Source organism: Platalea leucorodia, assembly GCF_965183815.1.
Source record: "Platalea leucorodia genome assembly, chromosome: 2".
Taxonomy (NCBI): domain Eukaryota; kingdom Metazoa; phylum Chordata; class Aves; order Pelecaniformes; family Threskiornithidae; genus Platalea; species Platalea leucorodia.
Window position 1 is genome coordinate 19,307,025 of NC_138824.1, and position 22,161 is coordinate 19,329,185.

Below are 22,161 nucleotides of genomic sequence, written 5' to 3' on the forward strand. Positions count from 1 at the left end.
GGCAATAATTTATATACAGCTCAGAGTCTGTAAGTATAGAGTTATATGGGATTTTGTATGTCACATCTTTGAATTTAGATCCCAAAATGTCAAATAAGATAATTTCATATGACTTTAAGCATGAAAACACATTTTCAGTTTCTGCCTAAAAGTCTAAATAGATCTTGAACTTAATCATTAATTTTTTAATATCTCTGGTGATTGTTCTTTTATGATATTTTTTCTTTAATAATTGCCACCCAAATTGCTAACAAGAAAAAAGTTGAATGTTACTTTGAGATTTAGAATCAGACTTTATCTTTTAGCAGTGTATTGATCTTAAATGCACTTTCTAAGTCATGAGATCTCAAAGATCATTTCAAATTTCTTGCAGTGAGTGTCCAGTGAGAATTTTACAAGTGTATAGGGTTGGCAGAATAACTGAAACAGCAGAATTTCTGAGCAGTCTTGGAAACGTTCGATCCTTATTCCATGCATCATCTGTGCGCAACTTCATGGGAATTCTTTCCAGGTAAAAATTTGCATTTCCTTTTTTGTGACATTGAATCAGGCTTAATTATATTCTTAAATATATTTAGACTTTTTTTTTAATGAAGCTGTTTTGCATTATATTTAACCTAATTTTTACTGTTAACATTTATATGAACATCCATATACTTCTACAGACCTCTGGAAGGAAAATCAATCTTTTGTAATGATAAATTTAATTACTCTTCAGGTAGCTTAGACGTGAGATGCAGCTATTTGGATATGATGGTGAGGAGCATGGTTTAAATCCAGATGAAAGATGACAAAATGGAGAGAGTAGGAGAGTAACGACTGTGTGGAAAATTTATTCTGTTTTAGGGAAGAATTGCATTGACAATGTCCTCCTTCCACTTCTATACATTAGTTCCCCACGACTACTTTATTTGGCATATTTTTAGATTATCATAATTTCCTGGAATAACAGAATATCTAGTTCTATGACTGACTACCATGGATTCACTCAGGCACGGTAATGATGCTAAAATAATATAACCTCTAGTAGCCTGACATATTTAAATCCTCGTTACAGCATGTATGCAGTGAATACCAGTGTCACAGATGGAGTGAGAGTGCAGTCGTAAGAGCAATACATTTACTGATAACCAAGATTGATAGTAAATGTGACAGTGGTTTAACAAGATTCAATGGCAAGGTAAACTTGATTATTTACTGCATAGGGGACAGGATCAGACAAGACTGTCAGGGATACCCTCCTGTTGGGTCATGAGGTTCAGAGGGGACCCCCTTGCTTTCTAAACTCCTCAGAGAGGCGTCAAGGTGCGGCTGGATCCAATCCTAGTCGCAGACTGAGTCAATGGTTTATGTCTAAAGGATTATATATGCACAATCAATCCTTTATATTACTTAGCTAAGATTACAAAGTTTCGGTGTACTTGTTCCCAGTTCACTTAGCAAGTATCTGATGTGATAAGGATTCTCTCAACCTCGAGGAGTAACCTTAAGAGACGTCCCTACTCAAGGGGAGATCCCGGCATCCAGCCCGCTACCACGCAGGAGAGCTCAAAGGGCTCTTGGTCTGCTCACTATTTACAGGGTTAAGATGATTGACTTATAGTCGTATTTGCACACCGACTGCAGATGCCAGTTTCTTCCAAATCTGGCCTGAATCCACATGGACCAGCACTGGGTCAGGTAGGCACAGTACCATAAATTAGCCCTTGGCTATTCTGCTGTTACCTGTCTCCCCCAAAACGACCTTGAGCCTTGAGCCAGATGCAGCCATCAAGACCAGATGCACCCATCATGGGCACCACTGGTGGTTATCACTTGATCAGAGTTACGGGAAAAGGCCAGGTTGCGGGGGGGCAGGGGGAGAATACCACCACAACCAGCCACTGAAAATTTAAGGATATTTTAAAAACATCTGATACATAACACCATCAGAAGTAAAATACCTCAAAAGTCTTATTAGCCTTCTGTTTTCCTCATACTGCAGATTTTAATTGTAAGTTAGTTACAAAACTATTGAACTTACTTAAATATTGTGTCTTTTTACATTCTTTATATAGAAAATGTTTTCTATGGGTGTCGATCAGTAGTAAATCAAATGTCTCATAAACAGTCTAAGGATGGTATCTCTGCACTCAATAGGTTTGCAAATTAAGCATTGGAAAAGTTTCCAAGTATCCATTCCCCAGCATTCTACCTTTAAAACTCATACTTTCTTTTTCTTAGATATAAAAATTTTATACAGTTTTTTTAAATTGAATACAGCACAGTTGCTAGAAATGTAGAACTACTCATCTAATAATGAAAAAATTATTTTGAGTGTTTGGCAGTGAATCTGGAAAACACATTGCTTTTCTGCTAAATGAAGAAATGCTAACAGTCTTTATTGCTTATGTAAACAGTGTCTTGGTGATTAATACAACTTTGGGATTTATTTTTTTCATGAATAGATTTTATTTTCCTTGAGTGTCTATGGTTTCTGTAAAGTGTGTTTTGTTTTAATCCTCTGTGGTTCATATTTGCAAAATGTGTATTAGCCCACATGCTATATGCGAAAGTATTTTGCACTTCATTCATTGTGTGACCTTCTTTTTCTCTAGAGGACTCCTCATGCCAAAAGTGGTTGTTGGAGATCATGGCCTGGAAAGAACTGACGTTGGGAATCTGGGCAGTGGCATTTACTTCAGTGATTCTGTTAGGTCTGAAAAACAACAATATCTCTTTCCTTTATCCTTTGTATATTCTTTTTACTTTTCAAATTAAGTAGAATAATACTTAATACTTTTAAGGTAATTTAATTATAAAGTTCTTTCCTGTCCATCTGTTCAGAAGTACTTGTGTATCCTTAAACTCCTATGATGTTTACATTAATATAAATTCTAAAACAATGCGTATGATCTTTCTTTACATGTAGCACCAGTATTAAGTATTCTTCACCCAGTGAAATGGATGGAACACGGCTCCTGGCAGTTTGCGACGTGGCACTTGGATCCTGCTTAGATCTGTATGAACGAGACTATTCACTAAATAATGCACCATCAGGTTATGACAGTGTGCATGGAGTCCGTAAAACAGCAGACATGTCTTCAGACTTTGAGGTACTGATCCTGCAGTATTGGGCACTTGAAAAGGCACCGGAAATTTTTTATTTATTATATGACTGATAGATAGAATGAATGTAACCTGCATTTCAGTTCAGAGACTAAATCGCTAGACAGTAATGCATAAACTCACTTTTGTCTGTCTTGCAGCCTGTGAAGTGTGTATAAACCTTCTAAGCCCCTAAACTGCTATTTGTAAAGAATTCTTGCAAGAAAACAATACTTAAAAGAAAGATGTAAATATTATTTTTTTATATTATTATAACTAAATCATCGTATAAATATCTGGCCTGTGATATTTAAATTGTTATTTGGAAGTGATATTCTACATTGTGTGCAATAAGAAATGAGTACTATGGAAGGGTCATTGTTTTGTAAATGAATCCAGCTGATAAAAATCCCTGTCCTTATAGGTTGGTCCTCTAAGGCAGGGATGATAGCTATAGTGGCACACTAACAGATACAGTTGCTCTCTAGATATCCCCCAGTTTTTTACTTTTTTTGTTCTTAGTTATTTTGAGGAATGATTGTGCTTTATGGAGAAGAGGAAATATAAGGAGTGTGGAGAATACAAAGTAAGAAGATAAGAGATGCAAGTGGTAGTGATACAGAGAGATTAGGGGAGTGAAAATAAAAGCTGTCAGATTCTTATTATTTTTCAAAAATGATGTGTCATTTAGGTTCACCTCTTAATCAATTTGCATTGGTTTAGATATTATCTACAGCTTTGTTTTTATTGTAAAATACCTTTCTTTGTTTCTACCAGGATGATGAATTTGTCGTGTATAAAACCTGTCAGGTTAAAATTAGATATATTGTTAAGTTTTGCCTTGCTGAAGATCAAATAAAACCATTTCAGCCTGCAATTGGGGTGGAACTGGAGCAAGATAACAATAAGCCAGAGCCGCAATGTCATTTACAGCATGAGAGTAAGAAATGTTTTCTGTTTGTGTATTGACTTGCTTCCAGAGTTTCCTAAATACTTATCAGAACCCTTTTTAGAGTGCTTTTATGAAGATAATATAATAAAAAATACTTTGTAGTTTATTTGCGGATGTTACCAAATTAGTGATTACCATGTGGCATCTGTGTAGCATCTGTTTAACAGATTTCCTATAGACATAATTACCAACAGCAGTTGCAACTCCTCCTGTCACAGTGTGTTTCAAGAGAAGCACAGGAAGCACTTTTGCATAAATCATCATATGGTCTTTAAATAATTCAAATGCAAGGTTCTAAACAAAGACCTTGTAAGACCTTAAAGAACTATCGTGAACTTACAATCCCTTAGACAGACAGCAATACAACTCAGCAATGCAACACAAGTGTTCATAATAGAAACTGTGTTACTTTTGTGTTGTGAATTGCATAAATAAACATGGGCTGTTGATATAGGATTAGATCAATCATCTTTCCTGAATGTATATTTCAAAAAATATCTTTTTAATCTTTCTTAAACTCTTTGTTTAGGCTATGCATTACCAAATGCAAATCTTTCAAATCCTGTAAAAACCGGTCTTCAGGACAGATTGGGAAATCCTGTCCCTCTGGAAGGTGTTTATATCAAGGCAAGGATAATAGACTTTGTAGCACAGGTAGAGTATGCTATTTATTGTTCTTTTCCATAACTCAGCCCTGAAAAATTAATCCATTTGTAGTGTTTTAGTCAAAATGCTATTTAGTGTTTAGTTAATTGCAAAAAAAAAAAAAAAGGCAATTCAATCTCTAAATGAAGGAAAGTCCTGAAACTGAGTGGAAACAGGTTTTATTCTTAGACATGTATAGTCAAACAAATGGTAAAAGCTCTTTGGACAGTGAAAGGCTTGGCTTTATTTTTTAAGTCTGTTTTCTGCCTATGTGTAATCGAGTCATCATTGTAGAGAAACTTTTTGCAGTAGTGTACGCATTCTCTTCCCTTTAAAAGACCTTCTGGGTGATCTGTTTGCCAGCTGAATTATAAACCAGTGAGAAATACCTAGGATCATTAAAGGTTTATGGAAATGTATTTGTGTTTTGTTTTTGACTTTGGTTAGACAACCTAAATTAGCTGTCACAAGTAAAATATCAATCAATACAAAACCTGAAAATTAGCTAATAAAAATTAGCTAAGCAGGCTATAATAACGGCCCACATTGTTTTTAGTACATATGCCCTAAGAACACATTCTGTCAAGTCACAGGTCTTTTCCAATCCTGGGGCATACTTCCACAATCTCCCCCTTCAACTGCATCCTGCCTGAAGCAGTCTTGATCATGTTAAAGCTATGGCTTTACTGAGTTCTGTCACGTGTGTCTCTTCACAAGAATCTGTATTCAGGGGTTTCCAGTGCCAAAGTAGCTTCATAAAAGTAAATAGTGTTTTTTATACGTTGTTGCTAAAGCCTTAAAAAAGAAATTGGGGAAAACAGTGGAGAAAAGGGTTTGAAAGAATTGTCTGCAAATGAGTCTGTGCTTAAAGTATTCTGACACTCAGAACTGTTGTCTGATCAGTCTGATTCCTTTGAACAACTGCTCTTCTCATGAGGGATTGTTAGGGGGTTTTTTTTGTTTGTTTTTGGTTTGGTTTGGTTTGGTTTGGTTTTGGTTTTTGTCTGGTTTCCTATGGAATGAATTACTCTCCAGTGGCATCTGTTCTATGACCCAGTCCATCAAAGCAGAAAACAGTCTATAAGGCTGAGGTGCAGAGCATAAACCAGAAATGATCAGATGGCAAGGGACAATAAGAACGGCAGCAAAGGAGAATGAGGAATTGCTGGAGTTTTGTTACAACACACGGGAAGTAAACAGAAGAGCAGATGTGAGAAGAAAGTCAGATGCAATCTGCCACCTCGGATACAGAAATTCTGTCATTAGAAGATGGATACTATACATATAGAAGTAACATAGGCTTTTCCAAACATCCCTTTTAGTATATCATAAAAATAGACCAATTTTTTGTGGAGGTTTACTCTTCCTTCTTGTTTAGTCCTTACTGGCTTGAAACTATTATATTGCAGCGGTGACTTCTTTTGTAGGCAATAGCTTGACAGCTCCAGCTCTGCCAGTATATCAGATAACCTTTAGAAGGTCATGGTTTACTCTTCTTCTGGAAGAGATTCGATTAATGATTTAGAGATTAAAAGTTCTCCAGCTCCATGCATGTTTCTGGAGATGTCTATTTGTCAAGCACTGATGAATGTTATACCTTAATTTCTAACAAATAGAAGTTCCAGTTGTGGCATGCCTATTGACATTTTGTGGTGCAAAGCAGTTATGCTGATACACTTGAAGTATTGATGTTTTAATCACATTCTAACATTACAGTTACGCAAAAAATATTCGTTGCAGGTAGTAATGTTTCAGACCTACACCAATCAAAACAGTAAACCAATTGAAGCTAAATATGTCTTTCCTTTGGATGATAAAGCTGCTGTTTGTGGATTTGAAGCTTTTATCAATGGAAAACACATCATTGGAGAGGTAAAATGTTATATTATTTTACTTTGCCTTTGATGTAGCTCCTTCAGTCTCAAGATCTGAAAGCACTTAATTAGTAATGAAGATGTGCAACACTAATTTTGGTTCCTTTCATATCCTTGTTTTTTACCATTTGACTGGATTTCAAGGTAGTCATGTCATTTAAGAGAATATTGGTTAAGTTTTCTGTCTGTAGAGATGAAATGACTTGTTGTGGAACAATCTTTCATAGGTTAAAGAAAAGAAACAAGCACACAGGGAATATCGGAAAGCTATCAGTCAGGGTGATGGAGCTTATCTGATGGACCAGGATGCACCGGTATGTTGAATATCGTGGTTTAGTACCTACTTGAAAATTTTACAGTTGTCCAGTTACAGATTCTTCGCTGATTCATATCTTTGTTGGGAAACTCCTTTTTACTAGAACTTATTTGGACCATAAACTTGATAATTTTTAAAAACAATTATTGTTTCTTTAAATATGTGCTATAGCTTCAATAAAACACCTATTTCTCTTTCAGGTGGTTTCCTTTTTTTTTTTTTTTTTAAGAAGATTGATTTATTCCATTACTATTGATCAGTTTTTGCCAGAAATTATGGAATTATTGAAAGTTTGAAATTTTGTGTCATAGTCCGATTTTTCCTTACACTTCACCGGGACCAAATAGTAGTTTCTGTGTTAGCATTTGGTTTCAGTGTGCCTAAACATCAATTAAATTATTGTTTTGGAAAATATAGGCTTTAATGATGTCATTAAAGCTAGTTTGTGGTTTTTTTTGTTTTTTAGGATATTTTTGTAATAAGTGTTGGAAACTTACCTCCAAATTCTACAGTTGTGATCAAAATCACCTATATCACTGAACTGAGTTTTCAGCATGGTTGTATCACCTTTCATATGCCTGCTTCTGTGTCACCATGGCAACAGGACAAAGCATTAAATGAAAACACGCAGGTTTGTTAAAATACAGTCTTAAAATAGCATCTTCTTGTTTTGAAGCAAAAGTTCTGTGCCTAGGGGACTGTAGTTACACAAGAGGCTTCAGTAAGTTTATGATTGTTTTCCTTTTCATTTCTTCTCTTTTGCTGGAAGATAATTGTAACTACTCTTGTCATAAAGCAGCATGAACATGAACTTAGGAATGCTGTGATTGGTAGAAAGCCTTTAACTATCTCTGAGGATGTATTTGCTCCTGCAGGACTTAGAAAGTTGACTTGAGCTGCCACATGTTAGATCTCATATTTTGAGTTATCTGCTGTCTCTGTGATGCCTTTGGCTTGCAAAGACATTGTATTATCTCCATCATGAAATGGCAGCTGAGCATCTGCTGAACACTCTGCTATTATCCTTCTCTGCTTCAGGGACAAGCTTGCCCGTCTGTTTCTTTGGATGCCCTTGATGGCTCCTGAATTCTCCAGGTGGGAGGGGAGGTCATCTCTGTGGCAAAGAGCCAGAGGTGGTCCTTGTGGTCCTAGTCCCTGTGAGATCGTATAGCTGTATTGTATGTCTGACTTCAACAATCGTGCCTTCTAATTCAAGGCTGTATTATACTGAGTTCTGAAGTTCACTGTGTCCTTGGGAGAGAAACATGCACATGTTCATCTGAATTTTAGTTGCTATGATACTCAGATTACAAAGCTATGTGATTAAATGAAGTAAAGAGGGTTCCATGCAATCCCAACTTAGTGATATAATAAAAGAAAGGAGTTCCAGGGTGATAAAAGTGTCAGGAATGACATACATTGAAGAGGCAGATGAAATATTCTGTAAGCAGCTGAGAGAAGTCTTACAACTGTTAGCCCTTGTTCTCATGGGGGACTTCAACTCACCGGATGTCTGCTGGAAATACAATACAGCAGAGAGGAAACTGTCTAGGAGGCTCCTGGTGTGTGTGGAAGATAACTGCCTGACACAGCTGGTGAGCAGGGCAACTAGGGAAGGTGCCCCGCTGGACCTCTTGTTTGTGAACAGGGAGGACTGGTGGGTAGTGTGATGGCTGCAGGCCATCTTGGGCACAGTGATAGAGATTTTGATCTTGGAGAAGTAAGGAGGGTGGTCAGCAGAACTGCTATCTTGGACTTTCGGAGGGCAGACTTTGGCCTGTTTAGGAGCCTGGTTGACAGAGTCCCTTGGGAGGCAGTCCTGAAGGGCAGAGGAGTCCAGGAAGGCTGGACATTCTTCAAAAAGGAAATCTTACAGGCACAGGAGCAGGCCCTCCCCATGGCCAAAGCCCAACCAGAGCTTAATATGGCTACTGCCATAAAGACACAGTAAAAAATGTTTCTATAAATACATTAGCAACAAAAGGAGGGCTAAGGAGACTTTCCGTCCTTTATTGGATGCGGGGGGAAACATAGTGACAAAGGATGAGGAAAAGGCTGAGGTACTCAATGCCTTCTTTGCCTCAGTCTTCAATAGTCAGACCAGCTGTTCTCAGGGTACGAGCTGGAAGACAGGGACAGGGAGGAGAATGAAGCCCCCGTAATCCAAGGGGAAATGGTTAGCAACCTGCTACACTGCTTAGACACACACAAGTCTCTGGGGCCAGATGGGATCCACCCGAGGATACTGAGGGAGCTGGTGGAAGTGCTCACCAAGCCACTTTCCACCATTTATCAGCAGTCCTGGCTCACTGGGGAGGTCCCAGTTGACTGGAGGTCAGCAAATGTGATGCCCATCTACAAGAAGGGCCAGAAGGAGGATCTGGGGAACTACAGGCCTGTCAGCCTGACCTTGGTGTCGGGGAAGGTTATGGAGCAGATCATCCTGAGTGCCATCACATGGCACGTGTGGGACAACCAGGGGATCAGGCCCAGTCAGCATGGGTTTATGAAAGGCAGGTCCTGCTTGACTAACCTATTGTCCTTCTATGAGAAGGTGACCCGCTCAGTGGATGAGGGAAAGGCTGTGGATGTTGTCTACCTGGACTTTAGTAAGGCCTTTGACACCATTTCCCACAGCATTCTCCTGGAGAAACTGGCTGCTCATGGTTTGGACAGGCGTACTCTTTGCTGGGTAAAAAACTGGCTGGATGGCCAGGCCCAAAGAGTTGTGGTGAATGGAGTTAAATCCAGTTGGCAGCCCCTCACAAGTGGTGTTCCCCAGGGCTCAGTATTGGGGCCAGTTCTGTTTAATATCTTTATCAATGATCTGGATGAGGGGGTCGAGTGCACCCCCAGATAACATCGAGTTGGGCAGAGGTGTTGATCTGCTGGAGGGTAGGAAGGCTGTGCAGAGGGATCTGGACAGGCTGGATCGATGGGCCAAGGCCAACTGTATGAGATTCAACAAGGCTCAGTGCTGAGTCCTGTGCTTGGGTCACAACAACCCCATGCAACGCTACAGGCTTGGGGAGGAGGGGCTGGAGCTGCCTGGGGGAAAAGGACCTGGGGGTGTTGGTTGACAACCGGCTGAATATGAGCCAGCAGTGTGGCCAGGTGGCCAAGAAGGCCGACAGCATCCTGGCTTGTATCAGGAATAGTGTGGCCAGCAGGACCAGGGAGGTGATAGTGCCCCTGTACTCCGCACTGTTGAGGCCTCACCTTGAGTCCTGTGTTCAGTTTTGGGCCCCTCACTACAAGAAGGACATCGAGGTGCTGGAGCGTGTCCAGAGAAGGGCAATGAAGCTGGTGAAGGGTCTGGAGCACAAGTCTTATGAGGAGCGGCTGAGGGAGCTGGGGTTGTTTAGTCTGGAGAAGAGGAGGCTGAGGGGAGACCTTATTGCTCTCTACAACTACCTGAAAGGAGGCTGTAGTGAGGTGGGGGTCGGTCTCTTCTCCCACGTAATAAGACGAGAGGAAACGGCCTCAAGTTGCACCAGGGGAAGTTTAGATTGGATATTAGTAAAAATTTTTTCACTGAAAGGGTTGTCAGGCACTGGACCAGGCTGCCCAGGGAAGTGGTTGAGTCCCCATCCCTGGAGGTGTTTGAAAGACGGGTAGATGTGGTGCTTGAGGACATGGTTTAGTGGTAGACTTGGCAGTGATAGGTTAATGGTTGGACTCGATGATCTTAAAGGTCTTTTCCAACCTAAATAGTTCTATGATTCTGTGATTCTATGATACAAATATTTCATAACTAGTGCAAGTGAATTTTTTTTTTCTCTTTGTAGGATACAATAAAAAAGGTTTGTGTTAAAGAAGTAAATCGACAGAAAAAGTAAGTTGTTTTCATTAATATTAATCTTCTTTATTTTATCAGTAACTTAAGTGACTTTAACTTAAGTTAAAACATTTAAAGTTAACATTTTTCTGTTTATAGAGAATATTTGATGGTAAATTGCATTATCAGGAAACTAGTTTAATTTCACCTTTTACTCTGTTGTTATCCTTAGATAGGTAATATCATAGGGAAATAACTTTTAATTATTATACTCTTTTTCTTCACTAAATACGTCCTTTTGCTTCAGAAACATTTCTGTTATTAAGGGTTATATATATATTCCCAAGTCACAAAACTTATAGAGACCATGATTTTCATTGTTTTCAATATCACTGCACTTAATATTTTAGCCTTTCTTTGCATTTGCATTTTAAATAAAAATTTACAATTATCTGAAACTGTGATGTTGCTGGTAAAGTAAGACTTCTTGGAAACTGAGTATTATAATTTTATTCCCAGTAACATTTCTGCATATGGCTGTTCTTAACCAGAATAACAACCAATGCAGGTAGTAGTAGCAGTAAATGTGTCAAAACTTAATGCTATTTATATTTCTATATCAAAAACCATGAAAAGTGCTTTTCGTGAGCATGTCCTAATTTCTTCTCTGTTCTGTCTGCAAAGCAGGCACAAAACCAGATCTGTTATAATTTTCTGAAGTTATATTTAATCTTGAAATAATGTTTCCTATTATTAACTTGCTCTTATTCAGTATAATTACTACTGGTTAGTAGAAATATTGTACTGACTGGCTAAAGATTTGATGCTATTTCTGCCATATATCCGGAATAAGTTCATACAAGTTCATACACTATATATGCAGTTGTAGAAAAGGTATTTAAAATGATAATACAGTTTCATTTTTAATGTTAAGGGAAAATTCAACTAGAAAATAATAATAAAAATTGGGAAACACTTAAGAATAGTTATTTTGTGAGGATGGAGATCACGTATCTCTGTCTCACTCGTTCCAGCTTCTGTTTCTAGAGGGAGCAGCACAAAGACATCCAAGTTAGCTGCAAACTCATTAATATTGTATTAATAACATAATGCATTTTTCTGGCTGAAGGCTGGTTCTCTCTACAGATACTTTGGGGCTGTGCATATATATTGCATGTTTTATCCACAAGCGTCTTAAGGATAATGGAGACATGGCTGTAAATAGAAAATAATTGCTCATATGATATGCAGAGGATACACAGATTCATGGTACATTAATAATAATTGAGATTAGGAGTCAGAATAGTCATGAATATTTATTAAAATGGGCCCATGTAACAAAAATGCTATAAGGCTGACAAATGCAAGGCTACACATACGTGAAATGATTGCAGCCCTACACATCTACATCTTGGGAGATTATATCCTGGAATACAATGACTACCAATAACCCAATGAGTCAACAACCTGGAATTAACAACCATTGTGATACTGTGGCAAAAATAGCTAATACAGTCCCAAAATATACAAACCAAGAAGTAGTGAAGAGAGGTTATTTTACTTTGTCAAGCAAGACTGACTGAAATTGGCAAAATGCCAAGCTGAAGACCTTAAAAAAATAAAAAGCAAACCAAAACATAAAAAACCCCAAACCCAACAAAAACAACAACAAAAAAACCCCAGCCTCAAGGCCACACACATTGACCTCGGCCTGCAAACTAGGAGGTGATTCCATCACATTGTATGGTATCTTGTCTTTTATGTATCTTGTATTGTATGACTGCACCTATCAAATTGCTTTTTAATGTCATTACAGAAATAAACTAAGAGGCAAAGACTGGAAATTAAAGCTGAATAAGAAAAAAAGATATGCAGTTTTAGCAGTGAGGTTTGGAACAATTAGCCAGGGAAAACGATGAACTTTCCTTCTCTGAAATCCAGTTTGGCTGTCTGTTATGAAGCTTTGCTTTAGAAAATAAAACATTAGGTTAAATGAAGAGATAACTGACTAAAATGTTATGTAATGTGTTATAGAGAAGATCATGTCAAATGGCCTCTTGATCCCTTCTAACCTTTTAAACTATGAATACCCGTAGTGAATCAGCATGGTTATTCTTTGGGTATCCTAGGGACAGAAACCTGTCTAACTAGTTGAGTGTTCTCCCCTTTTATCCAAAGAGTTAAAAAGGGCAGGAAACATAGCTCCTTCTCATGGAGATGTCATGGTGTGCAGATTAAACATCATCTTCTCTGGAGTGCCATTCAGTTGTTTGGTTTTTTTTTCGTTTCTCTTTATTTAGTGGATTTTCTGTGGATATGTCTATTGAGATGCCATCTAGTATTGAACGCATACATAGTTGGACACATAAACTTAAAATAAAGGTAAATTAATTTCACTGTAACTATGTCTCTGCCTTGGCAGTTCTGCTGTGTATTTAAAATGGAACTTTTATCCTAGACAACGCTTGTGCCAGATGCTTGTGCCAGATCTGTCTGGCTTTGTGCACTGTTCATTCTGCAAACAGCTTGGTCCTCTGTTTCTCTCAGATGAAAATTTCTGTTGTGCTTGAAGCCTTTCTGTTTTGGTTGTCTTCTTATTTAAAAATACATTCAGGAAAGTGAATGATATTTTAAAGAATGTAATGTGTAAATAGAAACTCTACCTTGTAAATTTTCTATAACCTTTTTGGCAAAAAGCTTTGTGACTACCCCTATTAAATCTGCTGTCAGCATTCCCTGTTCTCACGAAGTAAATAATATTCACTGTATTGTTATTAAATAAATATTTAAATGCCTATTTTTCTTCTCTTCTAGAGAACAGACTGCAAGGCTGTAATTAAGACTGTGGAGAACAGCTGCTTGGACGTTAGTGGCTTTGTTCTAGATATCTGGATTTCTCAGGTCTACCTACCTCGAATGTGGGTAGAGAAGCATCCCAACAAAATGAGTGAGGTACTGCATAACTTGTACTGTTCCATGAGGTAATACTGAATATGCTAAAACAGCATAAACAGAAACAGTTTAGTTTTGATGGGTAAAAGATGAAGAAAAATTTCACACTGTGGACAGTGGTCAATTTGATCTGTTTTATTAAGCTGAGTATTCTCCAGAAATGAGTTTTCTTTTCAATTGCATAGAATCTTGTCGCTTTTGTTTTATCCTTTGCCTTGTAAGAGAGTAAATGTTTCAACACAGTGTCCAATCATTGATGTTAAAACACTTTTTTCTAACTAACTGTTGTGCTGCTGTTTTTATTCCATAGAAATGTGACTACAGTGTTACATACAGATGTTGCATTTGCACCAGTGGAAGTGAACAAATAAGTCATGGCTGAGGCTAGAACTAAGTAGCTTCAGAGTCATGCAATTGCTATACTAATTAAAAATAAGTAAAATTTTAAACCATGAAATTTGTAGGGCTGTAATTTACAACTTACACACAAATATTTATAGAATATGTCAGTGTTTTATTTTAAGGCATCTGGCCTTCCTAGAAGATTTTGCATTCTGGTGTAGTTATTACTGCTGCAGTGATTATTCTCAAAGGCATGTGAATCTTTGCTTTTTCACTAATAAGTAAAAAAGACATAGCTAGCACTTCTAGCACTCCGGGTCACCCAGAAACAGAATCCATCTGTGGCTGTGCCACAGAAGAGCTCATTGTCACCACTGGAAAACATGAATAAAAGGTTACGTAGGAAAGGAAGGATCAGTTCAACCCCTTTTACCTTCACCCACAGTAACTTCTTGCCCAAGAAATACATTTAAAACTTAAAATATGTGATTCCAGGTTATTAGAAGCTGATTCATTCTCCCACATTTTTTGTGAAGTCCCTGGCACTTTTAGTTATTTTTCAGCTCCTTTTTATATTTTTTTTTTCTTAAATAAGATAAAATGCTGCAGAGGTGAAATGTAAAGTCTTGATGTTACCAATCCGTAAATCCAATGTTGAAATTGATTAAAATAAGTAAAGTGACAGATAAGATTGTTTTCTTTCCGACAATAATGTCTTCTATTTTTCTTCCTTTTAATCAGAGTTGATTAGTTTAAATGTATTAGTTTCGGGATTTCTTTCTGATGACTGCAATAATACTGATATTCCCCAAAGGAAGGGAGAAAGAAAGATATTCCTATTTGTGTTTCAAAACTGCAAACCTTTCCTTCCCTATTGGAAACACTTTCACTCCCTCAAGTATTTCATTGTTCCACTTTTGAAAGCCTTTGTTTTTTATAGCATCTCTGTTCATAGCAAGGACAGTATGCACTTCTGGTTTACATATTTTTTTTAATTCTAGTACATCTCACAAACTGATGGTGGCAGTGATGATTGTAAAAGATAATACTTGTGATTTTTATATTTTTTTTTAACTTATGGAAGAGAATCCAGTGCTGTTTGCAGAAGAGTGAATCAGATAGGAACATGAAACCACAAAATTCCTTTTTCAGTTTTTCATGTGAGACCTAGGATATAGGTAAAGGACAGGGAAGTTGCACTTTTCAGGCATGAAGAGTAAATGATATATATTTGTTAAAACTTTGAAATATGGATATATTCTGCTCTCATTCCATAATAAGAAAAATGAAGGTGCTTGGGTACACTTCTAATGAAATAGTATTTGTCCCCTGCGCTGATGATTTTGTTTCTCCCTCTATAGGCTTGCATGCTTGTATTCCAACCAGAGTTTGAAACAGCATTTGAAGAAGAGCAGCTGTCCAGTGAAATTATTATTTTATTAGATTGCTCGAATTCTATGGCAGGTTCAGCTCTACACCAAGCAAAGCAGATTGCTTTACGTGTTTTGGAACTATTTTGTTTCAGACAAAGAGTGAACGTAGTCAAATTTGGCACAAGTGAGTTTCTCTATTTCCTTTTTACCTGAGAGCCATCTTTTACCCTCTTGTCATGGCTTAATTTTATGCACATCATTATTATCAAACCAGCATAATACACTGAACTTCAACCAAGAATGTGTAGCAGTATGGAATATTTCTACTCCGCTGTTCCAGTCATAAAACTTAAACTTGTGTTTCCATATTGTTGTTACATGCTTAATATTTTAGTGTTCTTAATATCAATCTTTATTCACAGATTTCACAGAATTTTCTTCTTTTTCAATGAACACCGTAAGTGATTTGCCATCACTGAAGGAGTTTATTACAGTAAGTAAATCAGTTTGATTGTATCCTAAAGAATGCTTCTTTGTATGGGATGCTTATCATTGCAAAGCTCTGTTATGCAACATTTCCTCTTTTTTTTCTTTTTCTTTAGGCCAGCTTCTACGATTTTTCTGTAATTTAGTCTATTTGAAGTTTATTTTCCTTAATAACAAGCACAGCCACATCTGAATATTGATTCCAGTTTGGTTTTAAGCAATTGCTTAAGTTGTTATTTTGAAGCTGAGTATCTATCAGTGTTAGGACATCTTTCAGTGTTTCCCCCTAAATTTATCTTTTGGAGTTTCATACCTCTCATTGCCTGCTCACAGCAGAAAGAGAGGAAATGATTGACTTCCTTCTGGAAATCTATAATTTGTAAGTTAAGGCAGCACTTAGGCCGAAGTACTTTCAGTGAAAAGGAAGATGCTTTTGGCACCAAAAGATCAGATGCAGACTACTTAGGACAACAGGTTTTGGTTAGTACCATATCTTGTCAGTGCCAGAAGTAGGCTTCTCACCTGTAACTAAAGCTCCTTGATGCTAGCATAATGCGTAAGATACTAATATAATGGATGTCTTGAAAATGGGATGGTAAGATGTAAATGGTGATCAATGCAGAGTAACACAAAGGGGAAAACAACACTAACTATACCTGTACAATGTTGGCCTTTAACCCAGAAAAGAGATACTGGAGCCATTGTGAATAGGCCTTTTTAAATGGTAGCCCAGTGTTCAGCAGCAGTCAGAAAGGTAAGCACTTAGGTAGCTGTATAAATCTCTATCGCTATGGCATCTTGAATACTGTATGCGTGTCCTGGTTTCAGCTGGGATAGAGTTAATTTTCTTCCTAGTAGCTGGTATAGTGCTGTGTTTTGGATTTAGTATGAGAATAATGTTGATAACACACTGATGTTTTAGTTGTCACTAAGCAGTGCTCACACTGGGCAAGGACTTTTCAGCTTCCCATGCTCTGCCCGGTGCACAAGGAGCTGGGAGGGGGCACAGCCAGGACAGCTGACCCAGACTGGCCAAAGGGCTGTTCCATACCGTATGACGTCATGCCCAGTATATAAACTGGGGGGAGGTGGCCGGGGGGCAGCGGTTGCTGCTCGGGGACTGGCTGGGCATCAGTCAGCGGGTGGTGAGCAATTGCATTGTGCATCACTTGTTTTGGGTATTCTTTTATCATTATTATTATTTCCTCTTCCTCTGCTGTCCTATTAAACTGTCTTTATCTCAACCCACGGGTTTTACCTTTTTTTCTTTCTCTCCCCCATCCCAGTGGGGGGCAGGAGGAGGGTGAGCAAGCGGCTGTGTGGTGCTTAGTTGCTGACTGGGGTTAAACCACGACAATGCGTTTCTGGTCACTCCATCTCAAATTGAAGAGCTAGGGAGACAGAAAACAAAGATGGCCAGATACATGGAAGACCTGCTGTACAAGGAGAGGACTCGTCCTGATTTTCTTTAGCCTCTGTTGAATCCTTACTCAGTAATCCCTTTTCCAGGATAAACAGAGGAAAAGGGAAATAGGGATGGTTACTTGCTGTTTCTCACCTTTTAAGGATCACAGGACAGCCAGCAAAATGATCAATCAGCAGATTTAAAACAAAAACCAATCAGTCCTTTTCATGCATAATAAATAGTGGAACTTCTTGTCATGCTTGATGTTGAGGCTAAACTGTAATTCAATTCAGAAAGTGGGTTAGGGAAATTAAAAGTAAGAGCTGTACATAGCTTTTAGATGCAATAGTCTGGATGAAAACTCCAGTTCAAGAAGTCCCCAAACCACTGGTTACTGAAAGCTCTGAAAACAATGTAGGAGTAGAATTTACCATTTTTCTTATCTATTTTGCCTGTGCCTTTTGCCTAAGCCAGAGAAGATCCAGGACTAGATGGACCTTAAGCTCTATCTTTAACAGTAATTATAGAAGACCAGGAACAAATAAAACTTAAAAATTAATTATTTATATTTGGAAACCAGGAGTCATGTATAATGAAATAAAGATTAAATTATACATTATATGTTATTTTAGGAAAAAAATAAATTAACTTCAAACTAAGATTGTAATACTTTACTTTTCAGTCTGCTACTGCAACATTGGGAAACACTGATTTATGGAAGACCTTACGTTACTTAAGTCTGCTATTTCCTTCTCAAGGACACCGTAACATTCTTCTTATATCGGATGGACACATTCAGAATGAGAGTGTGACCTTCCAGATTGTGAAAGATAATGTCCAACATACAAGGTTATTTACATGTGGTGTTGGGTAAGTATGAAGTTAGCTGGCAATTGCATTTGTGTAAAATCACTGATAATTTATTCAAAGTGAGAAGTTAATAAGCTGAGAACTGTCAGATGCCTGAGTGTACTGTCTTAAATATATATGTATGTTTAGATTAAATGCAGAAATGTTTGCCTAGCTTTAATAACAGAATGGAAAATCTGTAAGGAATTTCAAAGGTAAGATGCCTACAATAATGTTAATTCCATGTCCAGGTAGTCTTACCTACTCATATCTTTCTTCATTATAACAACTATACTATTTAAGAATATAATTGGAAAATACAAGAGTTAACGTTTTGAAACTTTGCATTTCATGTTTTGGTATAGTCTCATTTTAATAGTGCAATTTCAATGCAACATTAGTAGTTGTATAATTTTAGTATTTAATTTTCATTTGTTTTGTAAGGTAATTACTGAAAGACAAAGTAAGCACTAGACTTCTCAACAATCAGAGGAACAGGCAAAACCTCACTGAAATTCATTGCAATGAATGTAGTTTGTAGTAGTCAATGTAGTTTGACTGTTTTCAGTAACAACAAACTAGAAAGATAGGTATGACTGAAACGACTTTTAAAAAAAAAAAAAAAACCCACCTGGGTTACAGTTACATATTTCAGGTTGCGAGGCATAAATGGGAAAGGGTCAGGGAGGTGTTAGGTTTTTACCATGTCCTGGGAGGGCTGGCAAGGATACATCAAAATAAAGACCAGTGGTGAGGGTCATGTTCTTCTAGGACTGCTTTTTTTAATTACACCATCACCATAGCTCCTGCAACATTCCCCGGATCTCATGGCTGTGGGCCCTCTCCCAGCACAGGGCAAAAACACCCTTCAGGCCAGGTACCAGACATCCCAGTGCTCTTCCAGAGTAATCATATATTATGACTATAATAGAATTTGCATCAACATACAATAAAGAACAGATGGTACGTGTCCGTTAGCAGCACACTGACACCATTTTCAACATATTTACATTCCTGTTATGTTCATGTTCAGCATATTTACATTCATTGATTATTGGTTATTGATATGATGGAACTAGGCCTGGCGATGGATTACCTCAGTGCTGGTAGTCTGAGAGGACATGCCTTTTAATGGTTTGTATAGACCACTAGCGTTAATGTGCTAATGTGCAACAATCTGCTTTTAGTAGGCAGGATCTCTATTTAATGTGTTACATTGGTAAAGTAATAATGATGAAGAGGTGTGAAAGAGAAGTTCACTCTGGTTCATACTCTTGTGTAGACAAAGAGAGTGTTTTCTAGAACACTGAATTAATAGAAAATACTACATCTATTTTATCTGTGATAATTCTCTGTGGGTAAATGAAAAAAAATATTTTTAATTAGTGCAAGATTTGTACTTCACAGAGTTGTACAAGGCAACAAAATCTATAAAAAGATTTTTAAAAGAGCAGTAAACTTTAAACCCAAGATGTTATGTGTTCCTAGCATAGGTACAATTGTACTATTTAATTTTGCCTTGAGGGGTTTTAGTGAGGATTCACTAGGTCACTAAGACAGTGGTATGGTCCTGTTGAGGAATGAGTCTACTTTCTGTCCAACAAAGATTTGAGACATTCTGTGCTGTTTCTCACCCAGAAGAATTCTCATCTGCTTAATTGTTCTCCTTTAATCCTCTATAAAGCTCTCATTTGTATATGTACCTATGAAATAGCTTCACAGTAGTCAGACTGTCGGTTAGCAGAGCCTGCTGTTCTCTCAAGCTAATGACTGTTACCATATTGGTTATATCCGTGTTGTTCAGATAGTTACATTCCCTAGCTGACTCCGGACTTAGCTGTAAGATAGCTGTGTCCACGCTAAATAGTTCTGCTGAGATTGAGGTTAATTAGTTCAAGATCAGGATCACTTTGATGCAGTCTTATTAGTGTTTGAACCTAAGTTAATTTCTCTGCACAGCTCTGCGCTGTGACATGTAAAAACTCACGTACCATGTAATTTTCTCGAATGTTGCTAAGAAATCTCTAATACAGCAGCACATTCATTGGCTCAGTTGCTTTCAGTTAGTCTGTCCCCTGAAAAAGGAATAGAACTTAAAAAACTCAGATTCAAAAAGCTTGCAGTACTAATTAAAAACAAAATAGAAATAGTATCAGGCAAACAATTTAATTCAGTAATTACATAAAGAATTTTTTTTGTTAGTTCCACAGCAAATCAACACATGCTGAGATCTTTGTCCCAATATGGTGCTGGAGCATTTGAATACTTTGACCCGAAATCAAAGTATAACTGGGAGGCAAAGGTACATTTATAAATCTTGATTATATTCAGTATGTGATCATTGTCTGATATATCAATATCTGATACTGCATATCTTCAGTATCTCAAAATGGGAATTACTACTTTTCATGGGATCACGTGGCTTTCTTATTACAATAAGATAGTTCAAGAAACATTTGATAGAAGGCGGAAGGAGTGATGCTTGTCTATTAAGCCTTCTTTTATTTTAAATATAAATTGATACTAAGTGAGAAAGAGCAGTATTTAGTTTGAGTGTTACAAAGGTGCCTTATTTTCAGCAGGAACACATGTGCTATAGGAAGGGATATGAGAGCTGTAGAGAACCCTCAGTTCTTTGATAAGGGAGGGAATTTGTCACTGTAGTTCCCCTACCTTCTCATTCAGATCAGTCACTGAATGTGTAAAAACAAACAAGAACGCGATGTCTTATTTTATTTTTTCTATTCTTTTTGAGAGACCTCCTGTACTTTTATTGGTAAGTGGAAAAAGAAAAAAACACCAAGTTGGGAAAAGCTTTAAAAATGTCAAGCTATATAAATAATTGTCCCTGAATGGAAAAACATGGCTTTACTTCTGTCATAGGTCACAGTCCATTTATGTTGTCCTTGCTATAGTGATGCGGCCTATAGCAATTGTATTCTGTAACTTTTGGCTGTTGGTGCATCTAGAAGTCTCAGGCAATCTAGGACGACCCCATGTGCAGTGCTTTTCAGTTTCCCTTTATAGTTAGTGTCTACAGCACTGTCCTATGCCTTGAATCTGATCCCTCCTGGAAGAGTTACAGCAGAGAAGGTGCTGGAGCAAGGCTAGTATCTGGCACATTTTTGCCTGGGGGAATGGATGAAAGCATAGATTTCTCCTCTTGCTATTCTGGCTGTCATTTGAGTGATATATGTAGAACTATCCAGAGCAGGCCATGGAGACGTGCAGAACTGTTCGCATATCTCAGAGTTCACGTGTAGGAGATGGTGCTAAGTGTAGCAGGCCATATTCCCTAGCCTGTTTGGCAACCTGATGCATAGAAACTTTACTCTCAAATTTCAGCTTTTACTTAAAAGAAGTCTCATTATTCCAGAAGCCAGTACAATAATGGCTGAGTGACTCTCCTTATTACCTCCATACATTAGACTCATTTTTACCAGTAATAGTATGTGGCTTGTTTTAGTTGTTTTAAAAAAAAATCAGTTCCATTCACATGGGAGATATGTTATTTTCTATTGAGAGATTATGGTTTCTTTTGAAAGCCTACTAACAAACAGAGCTAATTTGTTTTGCTTCTTTACACAGATACAGAGCCAGGTATCTAGAATATTTTCTCCAGGATGCAGTTCAGTTTCTATTAAATGGCAGCAGTTTGATACAGGTGCACCAGAGCCAAAGCAGGCTCCTGCTCAAATACAGTCTTTATTTAACAATGAGAGACTTCTTGTCTATGGATTCATCCCTCACTGTACTCAGGTAAAGACTGGAATGCACGTGCACTACTGAATAGAAATTCATATGTAAAACAATCACAAAGGAAATATTATATTGTATTATATATCCTCTATGCAGCATGCACTTAGCTTCTTTTTCATTGCAAAATATAATTAAGTTACTATTTAACTGTCATTATTAGTCTTCCCTCTAAGAAGTAGAGAGGACGAAGTTACCTAATTTAATATTTCTATCATTGTGCTTTGATAAATACAGGATTCTTGTGACTGTCCCCTTGTTGTAAGAGGAAGTATTTCTAAACCTAGACATGCAAAGACTTACAGATTGGAGTTCTATTTGGGAGACAGAGCAGCATGCATGTGTG

The 22,161-nt window shown here is 37.5% G+C and overlaps 1 protein-coding gene across 5 annotated transcripts in view; it reads left to right on the top strand.

Moving 5' to 3' along the window:
- PARP4 (poly(ADP-ribose) polymerase family member 4) overlaps positions 1 to 22,161 on the top strand; it is a 59,665-nt gene that overhangs the window by 20,867 nt on the left and 16,637 nt on the right. For 4 of the 5 annotated variants that reach the window (XM_082303914.1, XM_082303912.1, XM_082303913.1 and 1 more), the window contains 16 exons: positions 374 to 511; positions 2,598 to 2,696; positions 2,912 to 3,095; positions 3,865 to 4,027; positions 4,569 to 4,693; positions 6,425 to 6,556; positions 6,786 to 6,872; positions 7,341 to 7,505; positions 10,663 to 10,709; positions 12,953 to 13,034; positions 13,467 to 13,604; positions 15,308 to 15,503; positions 15,742 to 15,812; positions 17,893 to 18,080; positions 20,262 to 20,361; positions 21,648 to 21,818. In XM_082303914.1, coding sequence (XP_082160040.1) covers positions 374 to 511; positions 2,598 to 2,696; positions 2,912 to 3,095; positions 3,865 to 4,027; positions 4,569 to 4,693; positions 6,425 to 6,556; positions 6,786 to 6,872; positions 7,341 to 7,505; positions 10,663 to 10,709; positions 12,953 to 13,034; positions 13,467 to 13,604; positions 15,308 to 15,503; positions 15,742 to 15,812; positions 17,893 to 18,080; positions 20,262 to 20,361; positions 21,648 to 21,818 — 2,086 coding nt within the window. The remainder of the gene's footprint in view (positions 1 to 373; positions 512 to 2,597; positions 2,697 to 2,911; positions 3,096 to 3,864; positions 4,028 to 4,568; positions 4,694 to 6,424; positions 6,557 to 6,785; positions 6,873 to 7,340; positions 7,506 to 10,662; positions 10,710 to 12,952; positions 13,035 to 13,466; positions 13,605 to 15,307; positions 15,504 to 15,741; positions 15,813 to 17,892; positions 18,081 to 20,261; positions 20,362 to 21,647; positions 21,819 to 22,161) is intronic. The other variant, XM_082303916.1, reaches the window with a different exon arrangement.